The sequence below is a fragment of the Chelon labrosus genome (assembly GCF_963514085.1).
Source record: "Chelon labrosus genome assembly, chromosome: 20".
NCBI lineage: Eukaryota > Metazoa > Chordata > Actinopteri > Mugiliformes > Mugilidae > Chelon > Chelon labrosus.
Window position 1 is genome coordinate 10578790 of NC_140353.1, and position 19367 is coordinate 10598156.

Below are 19367 nucleotides of genomic sequence, written 5' to 3' on the forward strand. Positions count from 1 at the left end.
TTTAAGAAAAGGAGAGAAGATCTTCCACAAGGGTAGCAAGGCATGCCAAAAGGCCTTAGAACAGGGGAGGGCTCTTTTGAATGCTTCCCACCAATAATCATCACTATTTCGATGGCAAGGTGACTCCGCTGACTCAGACAGAGGTGTCTCCCGTCCAGTGACACCAGGGATACCCTGCCCCCACCCTTTGCTAGAAATGAAGCATCATGGGAACCGTGACTCACTGCAAGCTTGACATGCATGTACAATAGGACGAGGCTCCACCCTGACTTGTTTGTGCACTGACACAACCCTGACATGTGTTTGTTGATTCGGCATTAGCTGACCTGCGGCAGAACGGATGAAAGCTTCAGCTCCCCAGACGAACGGGGTGAAAATGAGATGAACCGACGCGACGGCGACACTGTCGCCTAACCTCATTTTCAGTTTCCGCTGAAGCCACGGATGTAGAGAAAAGGGGAGCATGACGTGCAGAAAGAGAAACAGTGAATAATAACATGTAGTTTCCTGTACTGCTGCAAACGGTGCAATCAAAATGTAAATACATGCACGTTGCAGATGTGAAGTGGCAGTCGGGTTTTAAAGAATAAAAAATAAATTATGTTCAGTCTCCTTATTCCCTTACTTCCATTTAATGAATCTCGGAGAATTTATAGTAGAAAGTAGTAGAATTTTCCTCATAATGTGATGACTGAATTGACTGTAAGTAAATTCATTTAAACTGTGAGAAAACTGTGGAAGAGATAAGATTAAATGTGCCTCTGCTGATTCCTCTGTAGAGGACATAAATTCAAGTGACACAGCAGCTATAAAACACAGGAATCTGTGCATATAGCGATCAGGCATAACATTATGACCACCTTCCTAATTTTGTGTAGGTCTCCTTTGTGCCTCCAAAACAGTTGTGACTCATCAGAGAATGGACATGGGCCTTCTGAGGGTGTCCTGTGGTGTCTGGCAACAGGATGTTGTTAGTGGGGGCTTTTGGGTCCTATGGGTCGAGGTTGAGGGGCCTATGTGGATCGTCCCACAGATTCTTGATCAGTTTGGGATCTAGTGACCTTGGAGGCCAGGTCAACACCTTTGTGCGTGTTTTTTGAGTTGTTCCTAAACCGTACATGTGCTAAGAAAATAAAAACAAACAATGTCTTTCCTTCTACATTATATAGTGTGCATGTTTGCGTACACTAGGTGTGTTCATAAATCTGTATACCAAATGTGCATGCACGTGCACATTAAATTGTTATTGTAAAGGCACAGAGGCACCAAATTGCGAACTGTTCCAGGAGGGACACAGTGTATGTGTTTCAATAAATGTATCTAAAAATATAAGTGTTAGATGATTACTCTGTTTTATATTCCCTTTCCAACATCATGAAACATTAAATGCATCTAAAGAAGATTAAAATTCAGTTAACGCGTGAAGCAAAACGTTTAGTTAATCCAAGGGATTAAACTGTTGATACAACGGAGGCGCCAGGAGCCGACTCCACTTAAAGATAAGAACGTCCCCACATTAAAGCAATGCACAGATACAGCAGACATATATTCACTGGCTAATGGACATGGTGTCCCCACTAACAATATGTCCTGTCCAGTAAATTTCATCTTTGTGTGCTTAATTTCATTTCTGAATGTAATACTTGGGGTGTGTCAGGTTTCAGTAGAAGCACTTTAAGACCTTTGGACATCATTTATTTTTTTAAGCGAGCAGTGCCGCCACACGTCTGGAGCACAACGAGAGCAGCGGCAAACAAATTAATTAGCTGCTCCTTGGTGGAGCAAGGGTAATTAGACAATCTCTGCCGACTGAGTGTATAGCTGGAGAAGATGACAGTGTAATGATTCAAAATTCACTCTGGCTGTGGGCCAGCCAGAGATGATGAACAAATGGCGTTATTGTATTTCAAACATCAGTGGAATTATCATTTGTCACCGGAACTGCTGCAGATGAACTGGGGCGGTGATACCGATCGCAGCAGATATAATAAAGAGAGAAAGCAAAGCAGGCCATTGTTTTGCATTGTGAAACCCATTTTTCTATTGTTGGTTGTTTTGTTCCTCTTTGTCGTCAGCGCTGTACTTTGCAGTAACAGCCCTGCTACGTAATCTTGTAACTGTAAAAATGGGTGCGTTGTGAAGCACAAACTGCATGTTGAGGCTTGAATTTGTTCCTCAGGTATTTGGGCTGGGCATAAAATACAGCCCTGAGCAGAGAGTCTTTCCAGGAAAGCACTTCTGAGACCAAGGTCAGCACAAACACACCGCCATGTCACTGATTTCTCACTGATTCAACTCACCGGAACATATTGGAACGTTTCATGCCAGGAGGCTATACACTGTTATTAGATTATTTTACCGACTGGAAAACAGAGAACTCAAAGCATCAATGAGATGACAAATAAAGCCGCTATCACATCGCCGGAATAGAAACCACAGCGGTATACTGCACAAAATCACGGGGGCAGTTTTGCAATCCACCGGTTTTCTATTATCCAAAATGTGTCCTGATTTGCCAGGCTAGTGGAGTGATGTCTTACACGCCAGAACAAGTATTTTTTCTCTCACTATTTCGCCGGGGAACATCTTGATCCGAGAGAAAATCAATAGTGATTCAGTCAGAGCTGATAATGTTATTACTCCAGTCTATAGTGCAACTGTAGTCTGATGGATTTACAGTGGAAGGCCTTTTTGTTTCTGCTTTATTGCTTTACTATATGAAATGAACATATTATGTCATCTGAAGGATTAAACAGACGTCGTCTCAAATTAGATCTTATTTTCAAAATCACTGGGACAAACGGCGTGAATCATACATGCAGCACACACGGGGATATGCCAGTTTCTCCTGCTGACCTCGAGCCCCATGAAGTCTTAATATCCAGTTTTATCTATTAAAAGAAACTTGACTGAAGCTTTGTTTAATTATTTTTTTTTTTTTTTTTTTGCTATCATGAAAATGTTAAGGTGTCCAGGAAATAAAATGGTCTCCTCCTGTTCATTTACATACGCTCACTCTGCTCATAATTACATTTATAACTTTCGGGTTTCACACTCATTCCTGGAGTCTGAACTTTGATTTTGATTTTTTTTTATTATTTTACCCCTGCTGCTGCCTCTTTCTCTTGCTTCAAAGAGAATAACAGTAGGGGGTGCCAGATATCAGAGGGCAGCTCTTTCATGATTGTAGCCTTTTCATCAGCTGCTGCCCTTTACTGCTGGGGAGCATTCAGCAGCAGCATTTGTTGTGAAAGCTGTGCATAAACACAGAGTGTCCGGAGTAACTCACAGCACAGATTCATTCATAAAACACCACGCTGCTGCTAAGCTCGGAGTCGTGAGCATGAATGGAGAGCACACTGAATTAAAAAATCTGACTCACTGTCTCCGGTGGAGCATAATATTGATTTTAACGGAGGTAATAATTCAACATAATAGGAACTTTGAATCCCAAACCAGTGACTGATTGACTGCTTCTTTGTTGTAACGCTTGTAGAGGATGAGTAACAACAAGTTAAAAGTCTCAGGGAGATTTCATTCTTCAAGAGTCGATATCAAAACGAGTAAAAAACACAAAAGTCTATCCATTAAAAGAATGCATATGTTTTCATTTTAGTCAACGACTTCATTCATCCAGCATCTGTCTTGTGCATTTATTGATACTGCAAATAATTCAGCGAGCAGACATATTTTGATACCGCAAACTATTCTGTTGCTGAGTAAATTATTGATCAAGTTAAGGCAATATGTTTTCTCACCCTGGTGCTTAAAAGGACATTTCTGAAAAGACTCCTAGTAGAGCGGGCTAATCAGTAAACTTGGAAAAGAGGATTAAGTCTGCTGGTGTGTTAACAAGTTATACTTTCACCTGTCTACATCTGGTGGTGACTCTTGGACTTAAAAGGGAATGGTGGCATGCTGGTTGTTGAGTTTGGGGGGGGGGGTGGGTCATAACCACAACAAAGGTCAGAGGGAGGAGGAAGGAAGAGCATTGTTGTGGGATTTGTTGTATTGCAGTGAACGTGTGTTGCACAGTTCCCTCCAAACGCTGGTGCGTAATTACCGTCATCCGCGCGTTCGTGGCGCAGATGACGCGCACTGTGCATAGCCGAAAAACTATGAGGAAAGTTATGAAGCCTTAAAGCCGCACCACCTTTCAAACACACCATTCCTTCAGGTAAGGAGGGGGCGGAGGGGATCGGAGGGAGGGGTCTTTGCTCCTGCCGCAGATCCGCACTATTGGCTGACAGCAGGGGGACTCTTACCTGTACCTGAGCGAAGGAGTGCCATTCGTCATCGTCCGACTCTGAATCATAATCGACTTTTTCTTCTTCCAGCACCCCGGATAGGTAGAAGTCGGCCAGGACGGCTTGGAGCTGAACGAGCGACTGTAGCAGGACTCCGAGCATGGAGCCTATAACGTCGTGGAGCGAGGAGAGAGTCAGCCAGTGGCTCCAAGGTGAGGAACATATTGCGCTGCTTTTCTCTCTCTGTGACGCCTTGATCGCTTCACAGGTACTTTGGCTCGGGCGGCAAAGTCAGAAATAGAAGCGCCACACAAATCCTCTTGGAAGTGAAAGGTGGAGGAGGTGGAATGAGGAAGTGGCCTGCGCTGAGAGGAGAGGAGCCAGTGCCTCAGCCGTCTAGTTCTGATCAGTGTCAACAACAACTGAAGTGGTGTCTCACAAGCAGTGCACACGGCGGCTTGTGTTCTGCTTCTGGGACGTGTTGCGTTATCAAGAGGGTTTGATTTATGTATTGTTTTTCCGTGAGGATCAGTCACGGAACAGGGATTATGGCTTTACGGCGCTGTCATAATGTTTTAGAGCACCGGCCACTAGTTGTCATGAGTTGGTGGAAAGCAACTAAGTACAGGCACTCATACTTTTTTATATTTTTGTATTTATTCACCATCTGGAAGTTAACTTACGGACTGAGACAATACATTAGATCGATGTATAAACCCTGACGCCTTGTTACAGATACAAGCACCCAACAGTGTATAAAGTAGTTGAAACTAGTCCCAACTCAACTACATGTTAATTCATTAATAATTACTATTATGAATAATTTAAGACTAACAAGAGTCTGCATACTGAGTACTTTTGATCAATGTGTATTGTACAGTGTTGCTCATTTTGCTAAAGTAAATAATTTTGGTACTTCTTTCACCTCTAGCAATTAAGGTCACATCTTATAGGACATTTGAGGCTATTATTATCCCTTCTGTGCTTTTATTTTGAAATAGTTTGGACTTCGAAGTCATTTAAGAGACATACTTTATCTTTTGCTTGTTTTTCTCTGTCATGTCTTTGCTCTTTTTCAAGCCTAATTACTCAACATGTAGCCGAACAGAAGGAGCCATTTTCTCATGCCCGTACACGCATGTGACTCTCAGACTGCATGGGATTTCTATTAATACTTGTGCCTTTGCGTGCGGTCAAAGCTTACACGTTTTCCCTTTCTCTTTATCCCGCGGTCAAGGTCTGGATGCCCCCCTGCATCAGTACCCGGTCTCTGAGTGGCATTTATCCGGCCTGGAGCTGCTCCAGTTGACCTCTCAGGAGCTGGAGAGGCTGGGAGTCCATAAGATCGGGCACCAGGAGCTCATACTGGAGGCCGTGGAGAAGCTCTGCTGTCTGGTGAGGAAGCGGAACAGTGTGTGTTTGTTTACACGCCCCGCATGTCAGGTGCTCCGTGTGTCTCCGGTGTTGTGGATGTTAAGCAATCTTTTTGTCTAAATGTGGTGTATGTTTTGATACTAAAGCCCAGAGATAATTTTTTTCTTCTTCTTCCCATCATTACAGTGTTTTTTCAGACCGTGCTCTTGTTTGCCCGGCGGAATTAGCTGCCGTTGAGCTTTTACAAATCCAGCCAGAATACACAACCAGTGCTCTTTCTTCCATATAAGTCCTGCTTCACAGAAACACTCTTTTGCACACACACACATGCTCTCACTTATACATCTAACTTTTTTTAACATCAACATCAAAAGACTGGTCATGCTTCGACTGCATCCGAAGTAGAATTAGAATAAAACCGCTTGCACCTTATACTTTACATGCAAATCTGTATCCTGCCTTTTTCTGTCCCATAATTAATTTCACTCCCTGTTCAGTTTTGAGAGGGAGTTTTAGGGGACTTACGCAGTCATGTTGCTGTGCGTGGGTGGGTGTTTGTGTGCTCCCCAAATGGCCTTTGTTTCAGTGGAGGGACTAATTGAAAAGGACAGTACCAGGCAATGTTCCAGCTCTGGTGGCGTAACAGCGCGTAAACATCAGGCTGAAGCTCAGGCTGCTTAAACTCCTTGTCGTGGAATTGTTGAAATAACCCTAGTGCTGATTGAATTAGTAATTACAACAATAACAGTTTAACTCAAAGTCCGTATGAATGGATGAAGTCCTACTGTGGTAAATCCTTTTATCTTGTGTGCATGCGTCCGCCGGCCTTCCACCCCCTCCTCCCCGTCTGACTTGATCCTGCGAGAAGCAAGGATAACACTGCGCTCATTCATAAAAACGCCCATCAGATGCTCACATGGAACAGACCGGACGCATTCAAGCACACGGTTACATAATTAACAACTACAGTGTTGAAAAGACCATGAATTTTTCATGGCCACTTGTTGACGTGCTCTTTGTTCCGGCTGGTTGATGTGCACCAACAAAGCCTGGCGGGTCCAAACCTCTTGACCACCAACGAGTGGGTCACGACAGGAAAATGTTCCTTCTTCAGCGGCTTTGAAGAGTCACATCCAGTGCCACTGGACAGAAAACATTCATGACCAGCATATGAAAGAGGCACACAAAACTCTGTGCTGTTGCAAGACATTTACCGTCATCTCGGTTTTATTTATTTATCACTTGCTGCAGTTTAATTTGTGGGAGTCTATTTGTAGGCAGGTTGAGCTGCACCTGAATGTCCCCCAGACTGGATTAGGCTAAGGCTGAATGTTTGTCCCACTATTTTACAATCAAATTCCACTATATTGAAAACACTTAGGATTATGTTGAAGTAAACTGGGATCAGGTGCGGTAGCTTCAGCACTTATTTACAAGTAGCATAGTCCACATGGACACAGTATAAGATCCTACAATCCATATTGGGGCATCCACAGTTGGAAGATTTACTGTATGTGACATGGTTTGTTTTCCTTCAATGTCTCTTAATATCTAATATCTTTTGGGGCAATCGTTTCATTAAAATGGAATAAATTCACCCTAGAAGAGGAAACAACACTACTTTCTCCCGTAGCAGTAGACCAAAATGCTATTTTCTAAATCTGAAGTTGCTGTATATTGAAATGGTAGACTGGGGGATGTTTTTTTTTAAGGATTCCAGGGGCTTTTTTGGCTTTATTCAAAAGTAGACAGCAAAGAAGTGACAGGAAATGAGTGGGACTCTGGAGTTGAAATGTGTCTGCACCTTCTTTTACATTAACTGTTTAGGGACAGTATGTTGGAAGAGGGGAACTAGGTCCAATTCATTAAGCATCAGACTTTTATTCTATGTGACATCATCTTAACCAATTACGTGTGTGTGTGTGTGTTTGGTGTGTGTGCTGTCTCTAGACCTATGGTATAGGTGGTGAGAACCTCCGCGGCCTGACAGAGAAGTTGCACGCTGTTGCCGGCAGCTTACAGAAGAACATCCAGGGCCGCTGGTGTATCAACAACTACAACGGACGGAGCACCGTCAAGCTGCCTGTTTCCATTCTGCAGACTGTAGTGGAACTTATCACCTCCGCCAAAGGCCTCTTCTCTTTACTAAACAGGTGTGTAAGGAGAGCGTTATCTAACTGTTACATAGGTAGCACTTGAAATCCTTTTTTATACTACAGGCGCACTTTGCCGTGTCTTCTGAATATATTTCTGGTTGTAGTTTTAAAGGTATTGCATTTGTATATGACGATGTACACCGATCAGCCAAAAAATTAAAACCACTGATAGCGAATAACATTTACCATCTTGTTACAATACAATATCCTGCTGGGAAACTTTTGGACCTGGCATTCATGTAGATGTTACTTAGACATGTACCACCCACCTAGACCAGACCAGGCACCACCACCCCATAGCAATGACACTCCTTGATGGCAGCAGCCATCCCCAGAAGAATGCAGCCTGACACAGGCACACACACAAAAATAATTTAGGAACAACTCAAAAAAAAACTTAAAGAACATGACAAGGTGTTGACCTGGCCTCCAAATTCACTAGATCTCAAACTGATCAAGTATCTGTGGGATGCACTGAAACAAGCCTGATCCACAGAGGACTCTCCCCTCAACCCTTAGGACTCAAAGGCCCGTACTAACAACATTCAGGATGCCCTCGGCTGTTGACCAACCCAGCCCTCAGAGCCAATCCTCATCCCGAAGTTACGGATCGGATTTGCCGACTTCCCTTACCTGCCTTGACCTAACATACCAGAGGCTGTTCACCTTCTAGACCTGCTGCGGATATGGGTACGGCCTGGCGCGAGATTTAGACCTTCTCCCCCGGATTTTCAAGGGCCAGCAAGAGCTCACCGGACGCCACTGGACACCACCGGAACAACTACGCTCTCCACAAAGAAAAGAGAACTCTCTCCGGAGCTCCCGCCAGCTTCTCCGGGTTCGTTTGCGTTACCACGCTGGACGCCTCACTGCGCCTGTCTCGGCCATTCCAGGTTCGGGGACTTGAACCCGACTCCCTTTCGATCGGCCGGGGGCAACGTAGGCCATCGCCCCACACTTCCGAACGGCGTTACGACCACCGCAGGACACCCTCAGAAGACCCATGTCCATTCTCTTTGGAGTCACAACTGTTTTGGAGGCACAAGGGAGACCTACACAATATTAGGAAGGTGGTCATAATGTTATGCCTGATCGGTGTAGGTGCAGATGTTTAAATCTTTTTTTCACTCATTAAACAAAGCGGATACCTTCATCATAAAAGTCCATTCCTTCCTCTTTGCTTTTCATTTTTCTGTGACTTACTACCAATTTATTCACTTTACTTACCAGTGTGAAATTAAATCAGTGTACTTACCTACATTGACATCCTTTCTCTCGCTTCTTTACCCAAACCCACTTGAAATATAATCCCTGTCCTTTCAGATACCAGTTTTCCCAGCACAGTGGATACACCACCTGTAAGAACATATTCAGTTACTGCAGAGAGCTGGGACACATTGTGCACCAGGTATGTCTGTTCCATTCATTATAGTGCATATAGGTCTTGTCATCACTGATCACATGCATTTCTAATCCTAAGTGCGTAAACTCATCAAACCTCTGCCTCAGCATACGCTCATTCAAAATGCTTTACAACACGTTTGTGAACACATGATGATGATTTTTTATCTTAAGAGGAACCACACATAAGCGAGCCACGATTCTAGTGGTAATGTCATGCAAACTAAAGTTCCGAAGAGGAACTACAACCTGTTGTGTGATTTCTTTTTAAATGCAGCAAGAAAACAGAAGCACAGGCACGCTCCCTGTTCCTCAGCCTAGCTTGACTAATGCCTTTTTTATCTTTACATTCCTGGCATATTTTTCAAGGCGGCTGTACCTTGAAGACGCTTAGGTTGAAAGGATTGCTCGAAAAAAAAAAAAAAAAAAAAAAAAGAAGAGGGCCGGATTTAGTTTGTGTTTTTACCGCAAGCTCGGTGCTAGGAAATGTTGAGAGAAAGAAATCGGATGAGAGGGAATATTCAGAACAGGATTATATGTAAGGAGTTCACAGGTAGCAGAGAGGCAGGCCTGGATATGTTGCAGCGCCTGGGGGCGGGAGGTGGGGAGGTGCAGAGTGGGAGGCAAAGGGGAAGGGAGAGCGAGGAGGAGGAGGAGACTCAGAGAGAGGGATTGTACCGGCGCTGTTAGATGACTTTTGACTCCTGGGCGAGTGTGTGTTGCTGAACGCACAGCGGAGAGCAACAGGCAGAAGGAAACTATTGGACCATGGGACGGCACTGTGGTGACATTAGTTGTAAACAACCTGACAGAAGTTAATAAAAAGAACGGGAGACAGTTAAAGAGAGGTGAAGAGGTAGTAAGTAGCTGTAGGAGAGAAGGTGGCTCAGGGTTCGGAGGAGTTTATATATAGCTTTCTATAGCCAGCTTTGGACGCCTGCCCAGCGTGACAGGTACAGTTCTCACTTGTCTGACTGGATAACTTTGCAAGGTGATGCTTTTGCTTTTGCTGCTTAAAATGGCTCAAGTCTACGTATAAATGTCATATAAGTGTCTTTATTGCTTTGCCGAGTTGAAAGTGACTCATTTTCCTCGAAGGATTAAAAAAAAAAGGGTCATTTGAGATCAACAGCGTCTGCAGGGATTTTTTATGAGAAATGAAAGTTGCGGTCTCCGTGCCAGTGCACACGAAAAGTGGCATTATTCTAATGGACCTGGAGGAACAAGGGGGAGGAAGGAAGTATGGATTTCACAGTAATTGAGCTTGTTGGCCATGACGGGATGAGTTCGCCACCACGAAGTGAATCAGACCCAGCCCCTGTTGTTTTCATTCATTCTTGGCGGCGTGCGCACGGAGGCAGGGCGCCGGGCAAGTGATCGGTGACCGAAAAACTTCGCTCCTTTTGTTTTTTCGGCCCCTCTCGGGAGGTTGATCATCGTTGCTGGTGGCGGGCTATTGTTCGCTTCATTCCTGTTGTTGAACTTGTGTGCGTGCAGGTGTTTGAAAGGTAAGAAGCACTGGGCATGAGTAGAGCTGGGAGCGCATTTTGTCAAGTTCAGAGTTCTGCGAATCAGTTTTCGATGCATGTGGTTGAGTGCTGAAGTAAAAACAGGTCATTTTGTTCAGTCTTAAACTTCTGAATGGCCTAAGAGTAGCTAATGCCATTCATAAAACAGCAATAGAAATGTATATGGTAAGTCCACATCCATAAAATCTTCACGTTATCTGATGAAGTTTAACTAAGAAGAGGAAAATGAAAAGTCCTCACGCACATACACTTCATCTTTTAACATTCAACATAGCAATAAAAACCTGCAGACACACTGGAAAAGCACGTTGATTCACATTCACTTGTAGTATTTACTGCACAGCTGACTCACATTATATAAGCATATGTCTGTTCCTATGCCATCAGCATCAGCAGCGTATGATTAGCATAACATTCACACAGACTACCATGTTCATGACTGCTTGAAATATGCTTCCAGCTAATTGACATTGCCCTCCCATGACGTCTGATGGGGCCCCAGGAGACCGCAGCTTAATCATGATGCGCAATCACAGAAGTCACACCACAACCGTCACGTCAGTGAAAGGACTCTTATTTCCTGTTTGTCTGCGTGTTATCGTGTGTTTAGTCTCACACCCTCAGGGTGCTCAGGGTCGGCAGTCAGCTGGGGAAGTTGTCAAGTTGGGAGGTTCACAGTAGCACAGGCTCAGTTTGCTTTGGACCAGACAAGCAGCAAAATCCACGAGAGAGAGAGAGAGAGAGAGAGAGAGAGAGAGAGAGAGAGTCACAGAAAGAGAAAGACAGAGGGCTGTGTGAGCTATGAAATTGGATTTGAAAGCTATGAATTGGGAAACATTTCATAAAGGTATGTGAGTTGGAGGGGGTGCTTCTGAACAGTGGCACGTTTTATTTATTTTTGTTGCAAAATCAAACTTTGGATACGAAAGGTGAAAATGCGACAACAAGAGATTTTAATGTTTAACCTTTATTTGAAGAGCTGCATGCTTTCAAAACACATTTATGACAGCTTCTCTTCTGTTTAACATGCGATGTGTCGGCTGCATAATGTGAAGTACGTGATAATGCGACACATATGTAAAGAAACTACTCTGTTGTTAAATTTGCAATGATGAAAGTGTGTTTGCGCTACTACTGGGTGACTTATTAAAAGGGCAAAGAGGAGAAAATCATGAGTGGCTCAGATCCGACTCATCGTCAAGAGGGAAAAGGCCTCACCAAATTTACGACAAAAACAAGTTTTGAAATTGATTGTTTGAAAGATTTAATCTATATAAATTTCTCTTATATAGATTTAATCTCTGCATGTACTGAGTTTTTACTTCTTTACAGCTGGAGCACTCACCTTACACATGTTCACACTTTGTAAACAGTTATTGAGTTCTGAGTTCTTTAGTTGGAGACTTCGAAGGAGTTATATTTTCACATCTTACCCTGTTCCTACGTAACTGACACCCTCTTTTCAGAGATTTGACCTCACATGTATGAGCTTTTGTCATGAGATAGTTGGCAGCGATCTCTCTCGGGTCCATTGTGAAACTCTGAAAAGATCACATGTCGTGTTTATGGGGTTAGGTGAGATTGAAAATGAAACATGTACTGTTGTCAGAACACGTTTGCGTGTTTGAGCTTCTGCTGGGCGACTTATTGAAAGGGCAAGGAAGAGGAAATGGCCGGAGACTGAAGTCCAGACAGAAAAATTGGCAAATAGATGGAAAAGGCAATAATTTCTATCATGTTTGTGGCTTAAAAAGAGAATACAGGCGAAATGCAGGGATGAGCAGATTAGAAACAAACAGCAACTGGAAGAGGAGAGTGAGATTGGGGTTTGCCAGAAGATCAGCAGGTGTAAAATAGATCTGATGTGGTTATGTCTCCTGGTCTTTTTATAGCAAGTCTCTGACCTGTTGGCGAATAGGAAGTATCTTCTGCAGAGGTCCAAGTATGTAAACACAGAGTCAGAGAGAGCCAGGAGGAGGGACTGAGCAGGCGAGACGTTTGATTAAATATTTGATTTCCAGTTTCCAGTGGAGATGCAAACGGAAAGATCTTGAAACCTCCTCTCGACTGCGCGCGTAACCGTCGGCGTGCGCGCGTGACGTTTTTTGTGTGCCAGCTCCGGCCTTTTTGTGTACGGGCGTCCATTCCATGCATGGCTGCGCACATACTTGTTTTCTTCTTCGACTCCCACATAATAGCGTGTCTTTGTTTCCTAGACAACTATGGAGAGAACAGCTTTCAGGCACAGAACGTTTGCTGCAAAGTTAGCTCACCACCTGATCAAACCGCACAGCACAGCACAGCACAGCACACTCACACAAATACAACATACACAAGAGAACACAACACTGATACGAATCACAGAAGCAGGAAGATGTGTGTCATTTACCACAGTTTTAATAAGACATCTTAAATCTTATTGCCCTCCTGAATGGGTTTGACTGCCAATTATAGATGCCTACAGTGAAATTGTGGCTAATCTATAACTATGATAGTTTTCTAGGTCAGACTTGAAAGTATTGTTTCAGCACGGAGCTGTTTACAGAGTCCATACAGTATAATACTGTTAGTGGGAGTGAATGCTGTGTTTTGGGGTGACCAGAGCTGCATCAGTTTGAACGTTTCAGCTCTGCAGACCCCTCGTTCTCTAGGTGTCCTTTAAGGAACTCTTGCAGTTGTTTTGAAGCGTGGTCCTTTATATTAATATCTTATTTAGGGCAGAATAAATAGAAGGGCGTGCAAGTGGAGCCTCAACATGCTGGAGGCTGTTGTGGATGTTTGCAGAGTATAGCTCTCCTCCTCCCTTTTCCCCCTTGTGTCTTTCCTTCCCTCTGTCTCCAGAGATATGACACACCGTGACATCAAAGGCCTCCTGCCATAGGTATTATATGCTTCATGTCTCCGAAATTAAAAATTAAGGGAATGGGACAACATATGTTTTGTCAAAGAGCGATGCTTTGTGAAAAATTAGAAGTTCTTCACTCCCGTTTAGTTTAATTACAAAGTGACGACAGGCTGCTGTTGTTTTTGATTAATCTGCTAATTATTCTCTGAACAGTCGATTGATCCTTAGCTTAACTGGCTGTTAAATCATAAGCACGACTTCTACCCTTACTCTTTAAACCTTTTATTCAAACATTTAAGCATGAAATCTATAACTGAAGAACTAAAGATAAAGCTATTCATCACAGAAGTGATTATTTATTTAGTGTAGATTCTGCTATTTAATAGCATGGATAGTGCTGAGTATAATTTAATGGCAATTTCCTGTGCTAAATTGTAACTGATTGTGTTATTTATGTGCAAAAGGTCGCTTACATGGGGCTTAATGTTAATGGAAATCTGCATTGCTTAGTTTAATAGGTCTATACGTGCAAAAACTGCTTAAAACTTGCTAACGGATAGCACTGGCACGCTAATAGATTGAGTGCAAACATAGCGAGGGGTCGGCTTATTCCGCTCAAACAAATCTGTTAGTGCAACTGACATCATTGATTATGTTGACATATATTTTCAGTGCCAGATCTTTCATTATATAAACTGGTGCTTGCTTATTTTTGGGACATTGGAGGGAAACCAAGAGGGATTAAACTTTACGGACATAATTTGCAGTTGGAAGTGATAGATCACGATGAGCGTTATTGCAATACTCAGCACGTTGTATCACGACCATGGCAGTATCGTATCGCGGGGCCTCCGGGGATTTCCACCCCTAACACAGATCTGGTGTCTACATTTCATTCCTAATGTGGAACCAGCGGCGAGAAGTGTGTGTTTCTCTGCGAGCTCTCTGCTTTCTCACCACACCTACCTGACGTTACATCAGTTTCAGGACGCAGCTGTACCTGCTGCCTACCTCGGGCACACATGTCATTTCCTGTTCTCGCAGCGTTAGAAAGAAACGCTGAACAGGTTGTGTCGTTGTGGGGAAATCTAGTGTGACATGGCTATAAATAGTACAGCAGAAAACAAAGGGTGTGGATTTTGTTGCATGGTGACCATATTTGCGCAAAGCATTGACGAGATGCAGGAAATAAAGAGGTGCTAGAAGAGAAGTGAAGGTAAAAATGATAGATAAGAGTCGGGAGGTGGCAACTTTAAACCTTGGACACTTTGGTCACTTGCAACAGAGTTTCTGTCCTAGGCTTTAGGCCTTGTCGCAGCTTTCCAAAGTAAACACTGAATCATACCCACATTTAGCTTACCCCTGACCTGGTTAGACAGCTTTTATTTACAGACATCAGACAGCATTTATTTTCTGTCCTCAGTCCAAATGACAACACTTGAAGACTCTATGGGGAGGATTAAGCTTGGTTTATACTTATGCGATGGATATATCTGCAATCATAGCCTACACGGGTACAGCCTTTACGCCGTTGTAAGTATTTCTACATGTGCACTGGTGTGACAGCATTGTTCTGTAATCACGCGAGTGATTGCGCAGTCACTTGCACTTCAAACAATGGTGGCTAGACCTGAATGTGTCATGGCAGAGAGCTAATAATGAAAGAAAAGATGCCAGAGGTGTGTGTGAAGGCTAAACTGAACAGTGTAGGAGAAAGAGCCATGTCCTGCCTATTGTGTAATCAGACTTGTTGCTGTATCAGTAGATTTAGCATTATTGTCCAGACTGAAACAGATCAACATATATTTCATGTTAACATGCACGGTTCTCAGAAGATGAAGCTCTTTGACTTGGGCGCTCCGTCACCTTAACTTTGACGTACCTGAGTAACTAACGACTTTCTGATCAGCTCCAATCAGGGTTTGGCGCTGATAGGAACATGCCAAACAAAGATCTCGAAGAACTGTCCCTACATACGGACTCACACAGGCCTGTTAGCTATATGGCTATAGAGTTACTTCCTTTTAAAACTCTGTCTTGTGGCATTGTGGTACATGAAAGGCTCCTTTAAGAGGCCTGAATTAGCCCCAGATCTATTTTCCAGTGCATCTGTCCATGTCTGTTTGCCCTAATAATATGTTTTGGTTTGCATCCGACGACTCTCAGGAGCTGCAGCTTCTTTAATGTTACATCTATTTAAAGTCACGTTGCTTGTTGATGTGCTGTTTGAAATCTCTTTTTCTGTATGCCGTGAATCGAGACTAACTAAGTGGCTTACTCCGGCTTACAAACAATAGAGCACGACAGGACTACTTTGCTCACGTAGGGATCAATGTAAATGTCCTAACATCTCTTCGCGTGTTTACGCACAACATCGAGTGGTTTATTTTGGTGTAAATATGCACAGTGTATTGCAGGTCAAGTATCCACACTCGGACAAATCCCAGAGGGGGTAGTAGCAACTCAAACAAACTCAAGCGAACAAGTTGAACTGGCCAGTAATCACGTCGTACCCCTCCCTTCAGCCTTGTGTCACAGCCTTTAATTAGCCCAGAAATCCAACCACGCTCACTGCTGATCCCTTGTTACATTTCACAGGGATTAGCTTCTCCCCACAGTTCTTTACGTAACTCATCACATCGTCAGACGTGGGAAATTAGCTGAGGGTAATAAAGGTATGTGGCATTAGTCTGTGCAGTGAACATGTAAACATTCTCTTTTAACATCTCAACATCCTCCTTTAATCAAAACCTCCCCTCAAGTTCTTCAAGTCCCAGGCTGTGTCAATAGCCTCACACTAAGGGCTGTGGGAGAACGCTCAACTCCTATTTCCTAGAAACCAAAGACTAAGCAGCAGGTATGTCCCGATTGCCGTCAGGAGATCGGAGCCAATCATGGCATTTTCAAAATGATCGTAGGGGGTCGGACTGAGCGCACAGTCAAGTCCAATCTTTTTGTATTTGTTATTCATCCGCCGTGAACTAAAACCAAACGTTAAAGAATGCCACTAAACAGACCTAGAAGTACTTTACAGAACTGAGAACAGGGCAATTTTTAGAGGTTAGGTGGGACCCGGATGCAGACATTGGGTGGGTGGGTGGTTTGGTGGGTGGGGAGGCGTGAGCAGGAAACAAAAGTACTGTAATAAAACTTATCAAACAGGAACAAAAACCGCATAACCCTCAGGTCAGGGAAAATCCAAATCACGGCCCAAACAAAAGAAATCTGAATGAATCCAACACAAAGGGCTCCAAAGGAGAAAGTCCACAAGGAGGGGTGGCAACAAAGGAACTAGATAACAGGCAAGAGATCACAGAAAAGCAGACAATCCAATCTCAAACTCCAGCATTTGAAGTGGTTGTGATGAGTAGATTCAGATCAGGTGTGTCTGCAGCAGCCAGCCACCAGGAAGCCAAGCCCAGCCGCTCCGAGAGACAGGCCTGCTGATTAGGGAGGCCAGAGCACAGGGAAAACAGGGCCGGAGGCACGGAGGCATAACAAACAGATTTCTGTTGTCTGGTATTATAATGCTGGTCTAAGCAGGATTGTGATTCAACATTTGTCGTGACAGTGTGAATGTTCAAATTAAGAAATACCACAGAATTAGATATATATATTTAAGTGTTTGCTAATTATTTACCATTTTCAAAACCATCTAGCTAATATAGCCAACAGTGAAGCAACAAAGCCAGACTGTGCACAGTATGTGCTTTTGGAAATAAGTGTGACTCCTTTGATTTGGTGATTTAGTAATTTGCGTTGAATTATTAACTGCATGTACTGTTTCAGTATATTTGTCTTAAACATAAAAAAGGTCTTCATCTACACTGCAGTTTTGCAAAAGCACCAGAGCTCCAAGGCTAGGAGTCTAGTCAGCGTGGGTTAGAGCTCCGTTGACATTGACTAAATAGTTTTCTATGAGGCAGAGAAATACGAATAAATAAAAAAAAAACATCCCTGCACTCCTGACGTCAGCCGACAAGCTCCTAGACGCTACCCAGCGCTGCTCTGGAAGTGTTTTGTGGATTGATGAGACATGAAATGTTTGGAAAGAACTGTGAAATTGCACCAGAATGAAAATGTTATCCCAATCTATACGGCCGCCTCGCTGCCTCTAGACCTGGACAGCTTGAAACAATTGAGAGGAAAATATATGTTCAAGGTATTTTACAGAACAACGTCAGTGTTGCTGTGCAGCTACTGAAGCTCAGTAGAAGCTGTATGGTGCAACAGGAGAATGAAATATTTCGACTACAGAATGATTTCAAACTGACAAAATTAGTTTTATGAATTGGCCCAGTCAGTTGGCCACACAGTCACCCAGCACAGATGCTGTTGGTCGACCTCAAGCAGGAATAATGATCCAGAAATCCCCCTGAACGTCATGCAGGTCTGGCCCACGGCTACCCGAAGAACATCTGTGTTTGTCTTATACTTGTTACTTACTGATATATGGATTCATTTCCCCACAAATAGCGGGGTTATAAAAGCCTTGAAAGCGCCAATAAATAATAAACCAATAAAGATCTGGAGGGCGCTCCTCTTGCCTCCGGAAACACGTGCCCTTTCAGTTCCTGACTCACGCTGCGAAGAGGAAATAGGACATGGGTTTTGAGTCAGATTGTCCCATTTCCACAAATCAATAGCATTGGTGGCGTCATTTTGATAATCCCCTCACGCCGTGTTGTTTCGCTCTTCCGACAGGACACCACCGTCTATGAGAAGGAAAAGGACATCATCTCTGTGGTAAGTCTCTCAGTTATTTTTTGAGTTTTTTCCGCTTTAGTGATTTAATTTTTCTTTTAATCTTAGTCCACCATGAATTAAATGCTTGGGCTAAACGCAAACGTCTCATGTGTGCTTCAATCCTGCAGTGCCGACAGCTGGTGGCGGTTTGTGATGACATCCTGAACTCCAGCCCAGAATCGCTCCTCACTCATACTGCTCAGCTGGAGAGTGTCGACCTGGTGCCCGTGGCACCTGGTGATCACCTGGTAAAGACTTCCTACTCTTAATATTTCTGCTTTAAGATACAAACCCAGGTCCTAACACTTATCCTGGACAGTGTCACATACAGCAACTATTGCACAAGTGAATACTACATGCACTCTAACGCAATTAAATCGTACTAATATAGAAATTAGTAAGACCTGGGGCCTTCAGCAGCTCTGAGGATCTAGAATAATATTGAATTGGTTAAAAAATTAAAGAAAACTAAAAATTCTGTTATCTCTACGCATGTATGTGGGTTTCTACTGAAATAAGATGTTTTTATAATGTAAAGGTATGAGATGAAATGATCGTTAAAGCTCTGCTATACCATCTTCAACTTCTCCTTCTCCTTTAGTTTTCCTGTGCAGCATCTTAACCATCTCACTAACCGTCTTCTTAAATTCTTACCACACTCTGTAGCTTGTCTGATCTCACTATGTCTTCTCTTCTCTGTCATTTTCAGTCTATATTTTCTGTCTTCATCTCTGCCCGGAGGTTTCTGTCGTCACTTGGTTCCATACATCACCTCTTTCATCCAATCCAAGGTTCTCCCTGCACCTGCCTTTGTTGTATTTCCTCTCTCCGAAACCTTTAGTTGTTCACAATGTTCTTTTTTGTGTCACTTGGTACTTTTAGTACTCCAATAATAGCTCCCCTCTTTTGCTTGTTATCTACATAATCTGGTGTCCTTTTGGTTCCCATTTCTAAAGAGCAATTTTCCTCGATACTTTTGTCCAATTTCCTTCGCTGCCGTGTGCTCGGGCCATTAAGTCAAAATCTCTCTCATCCCATTTCCTCGCTCTCGCTCACCTGCTCAGTTAGT

At 43.4% G+C, this 19367-nt stretch overlaps 2 protein-coding genes across 2 annotated transcripts in view; one reads left to right on the forward strand and one right to left on the reverse strand.

Annotated features, from left to right (window-relative positions):
- Positions 1–4409, reverse strand: part of rps6ka1 (ribosomal protein S6 kinase a, polypeptide 1) — a gene marked incomplete at its 5' end in the record, with an annotated part of 51423 nt that extends 47014 nt beyond the window's left edge. The window contains one exon of the mRNA XM_084569053.1: positions 4266–4409. Within this exon, the coding sequence (XP_084425179.1) occupies positions 4266–4409 (144 nt within the window). The remainder of the gene's footprint in view (positions 1–4265) is intronic.
- cnksr1 (connector enhancer of kinase suppressor of Ras 1) overlaps positions 4322–19367 on the forward strand; it is a 30360-nt gene continuing 15314 nt past the window's right edge. The window contains exons 1-6 of the mRNA XM_084569050.1: positions 4322–4459; positions 5485–5642; positions 7572–7774; positions 9101–9185; positions 18257–18298; positions 18427–18546. Of these exons, the coding sequence (XP_084425176.1) occupies positions 4408–4459; positions 5485–5642; positions 7572–7774; positions 9101–9185; positions 18257–18298; positions 18427–18546 (660 nt within the window). The 5' untranslated portion in view covers positions 4322–4407. The remainder of the gene's footprint in view (positions 4460–5484; positions 5643–7571; positions 7775–9100; positions 9186–18256; positions 18299–18426; positions 18547–19367) is intronic.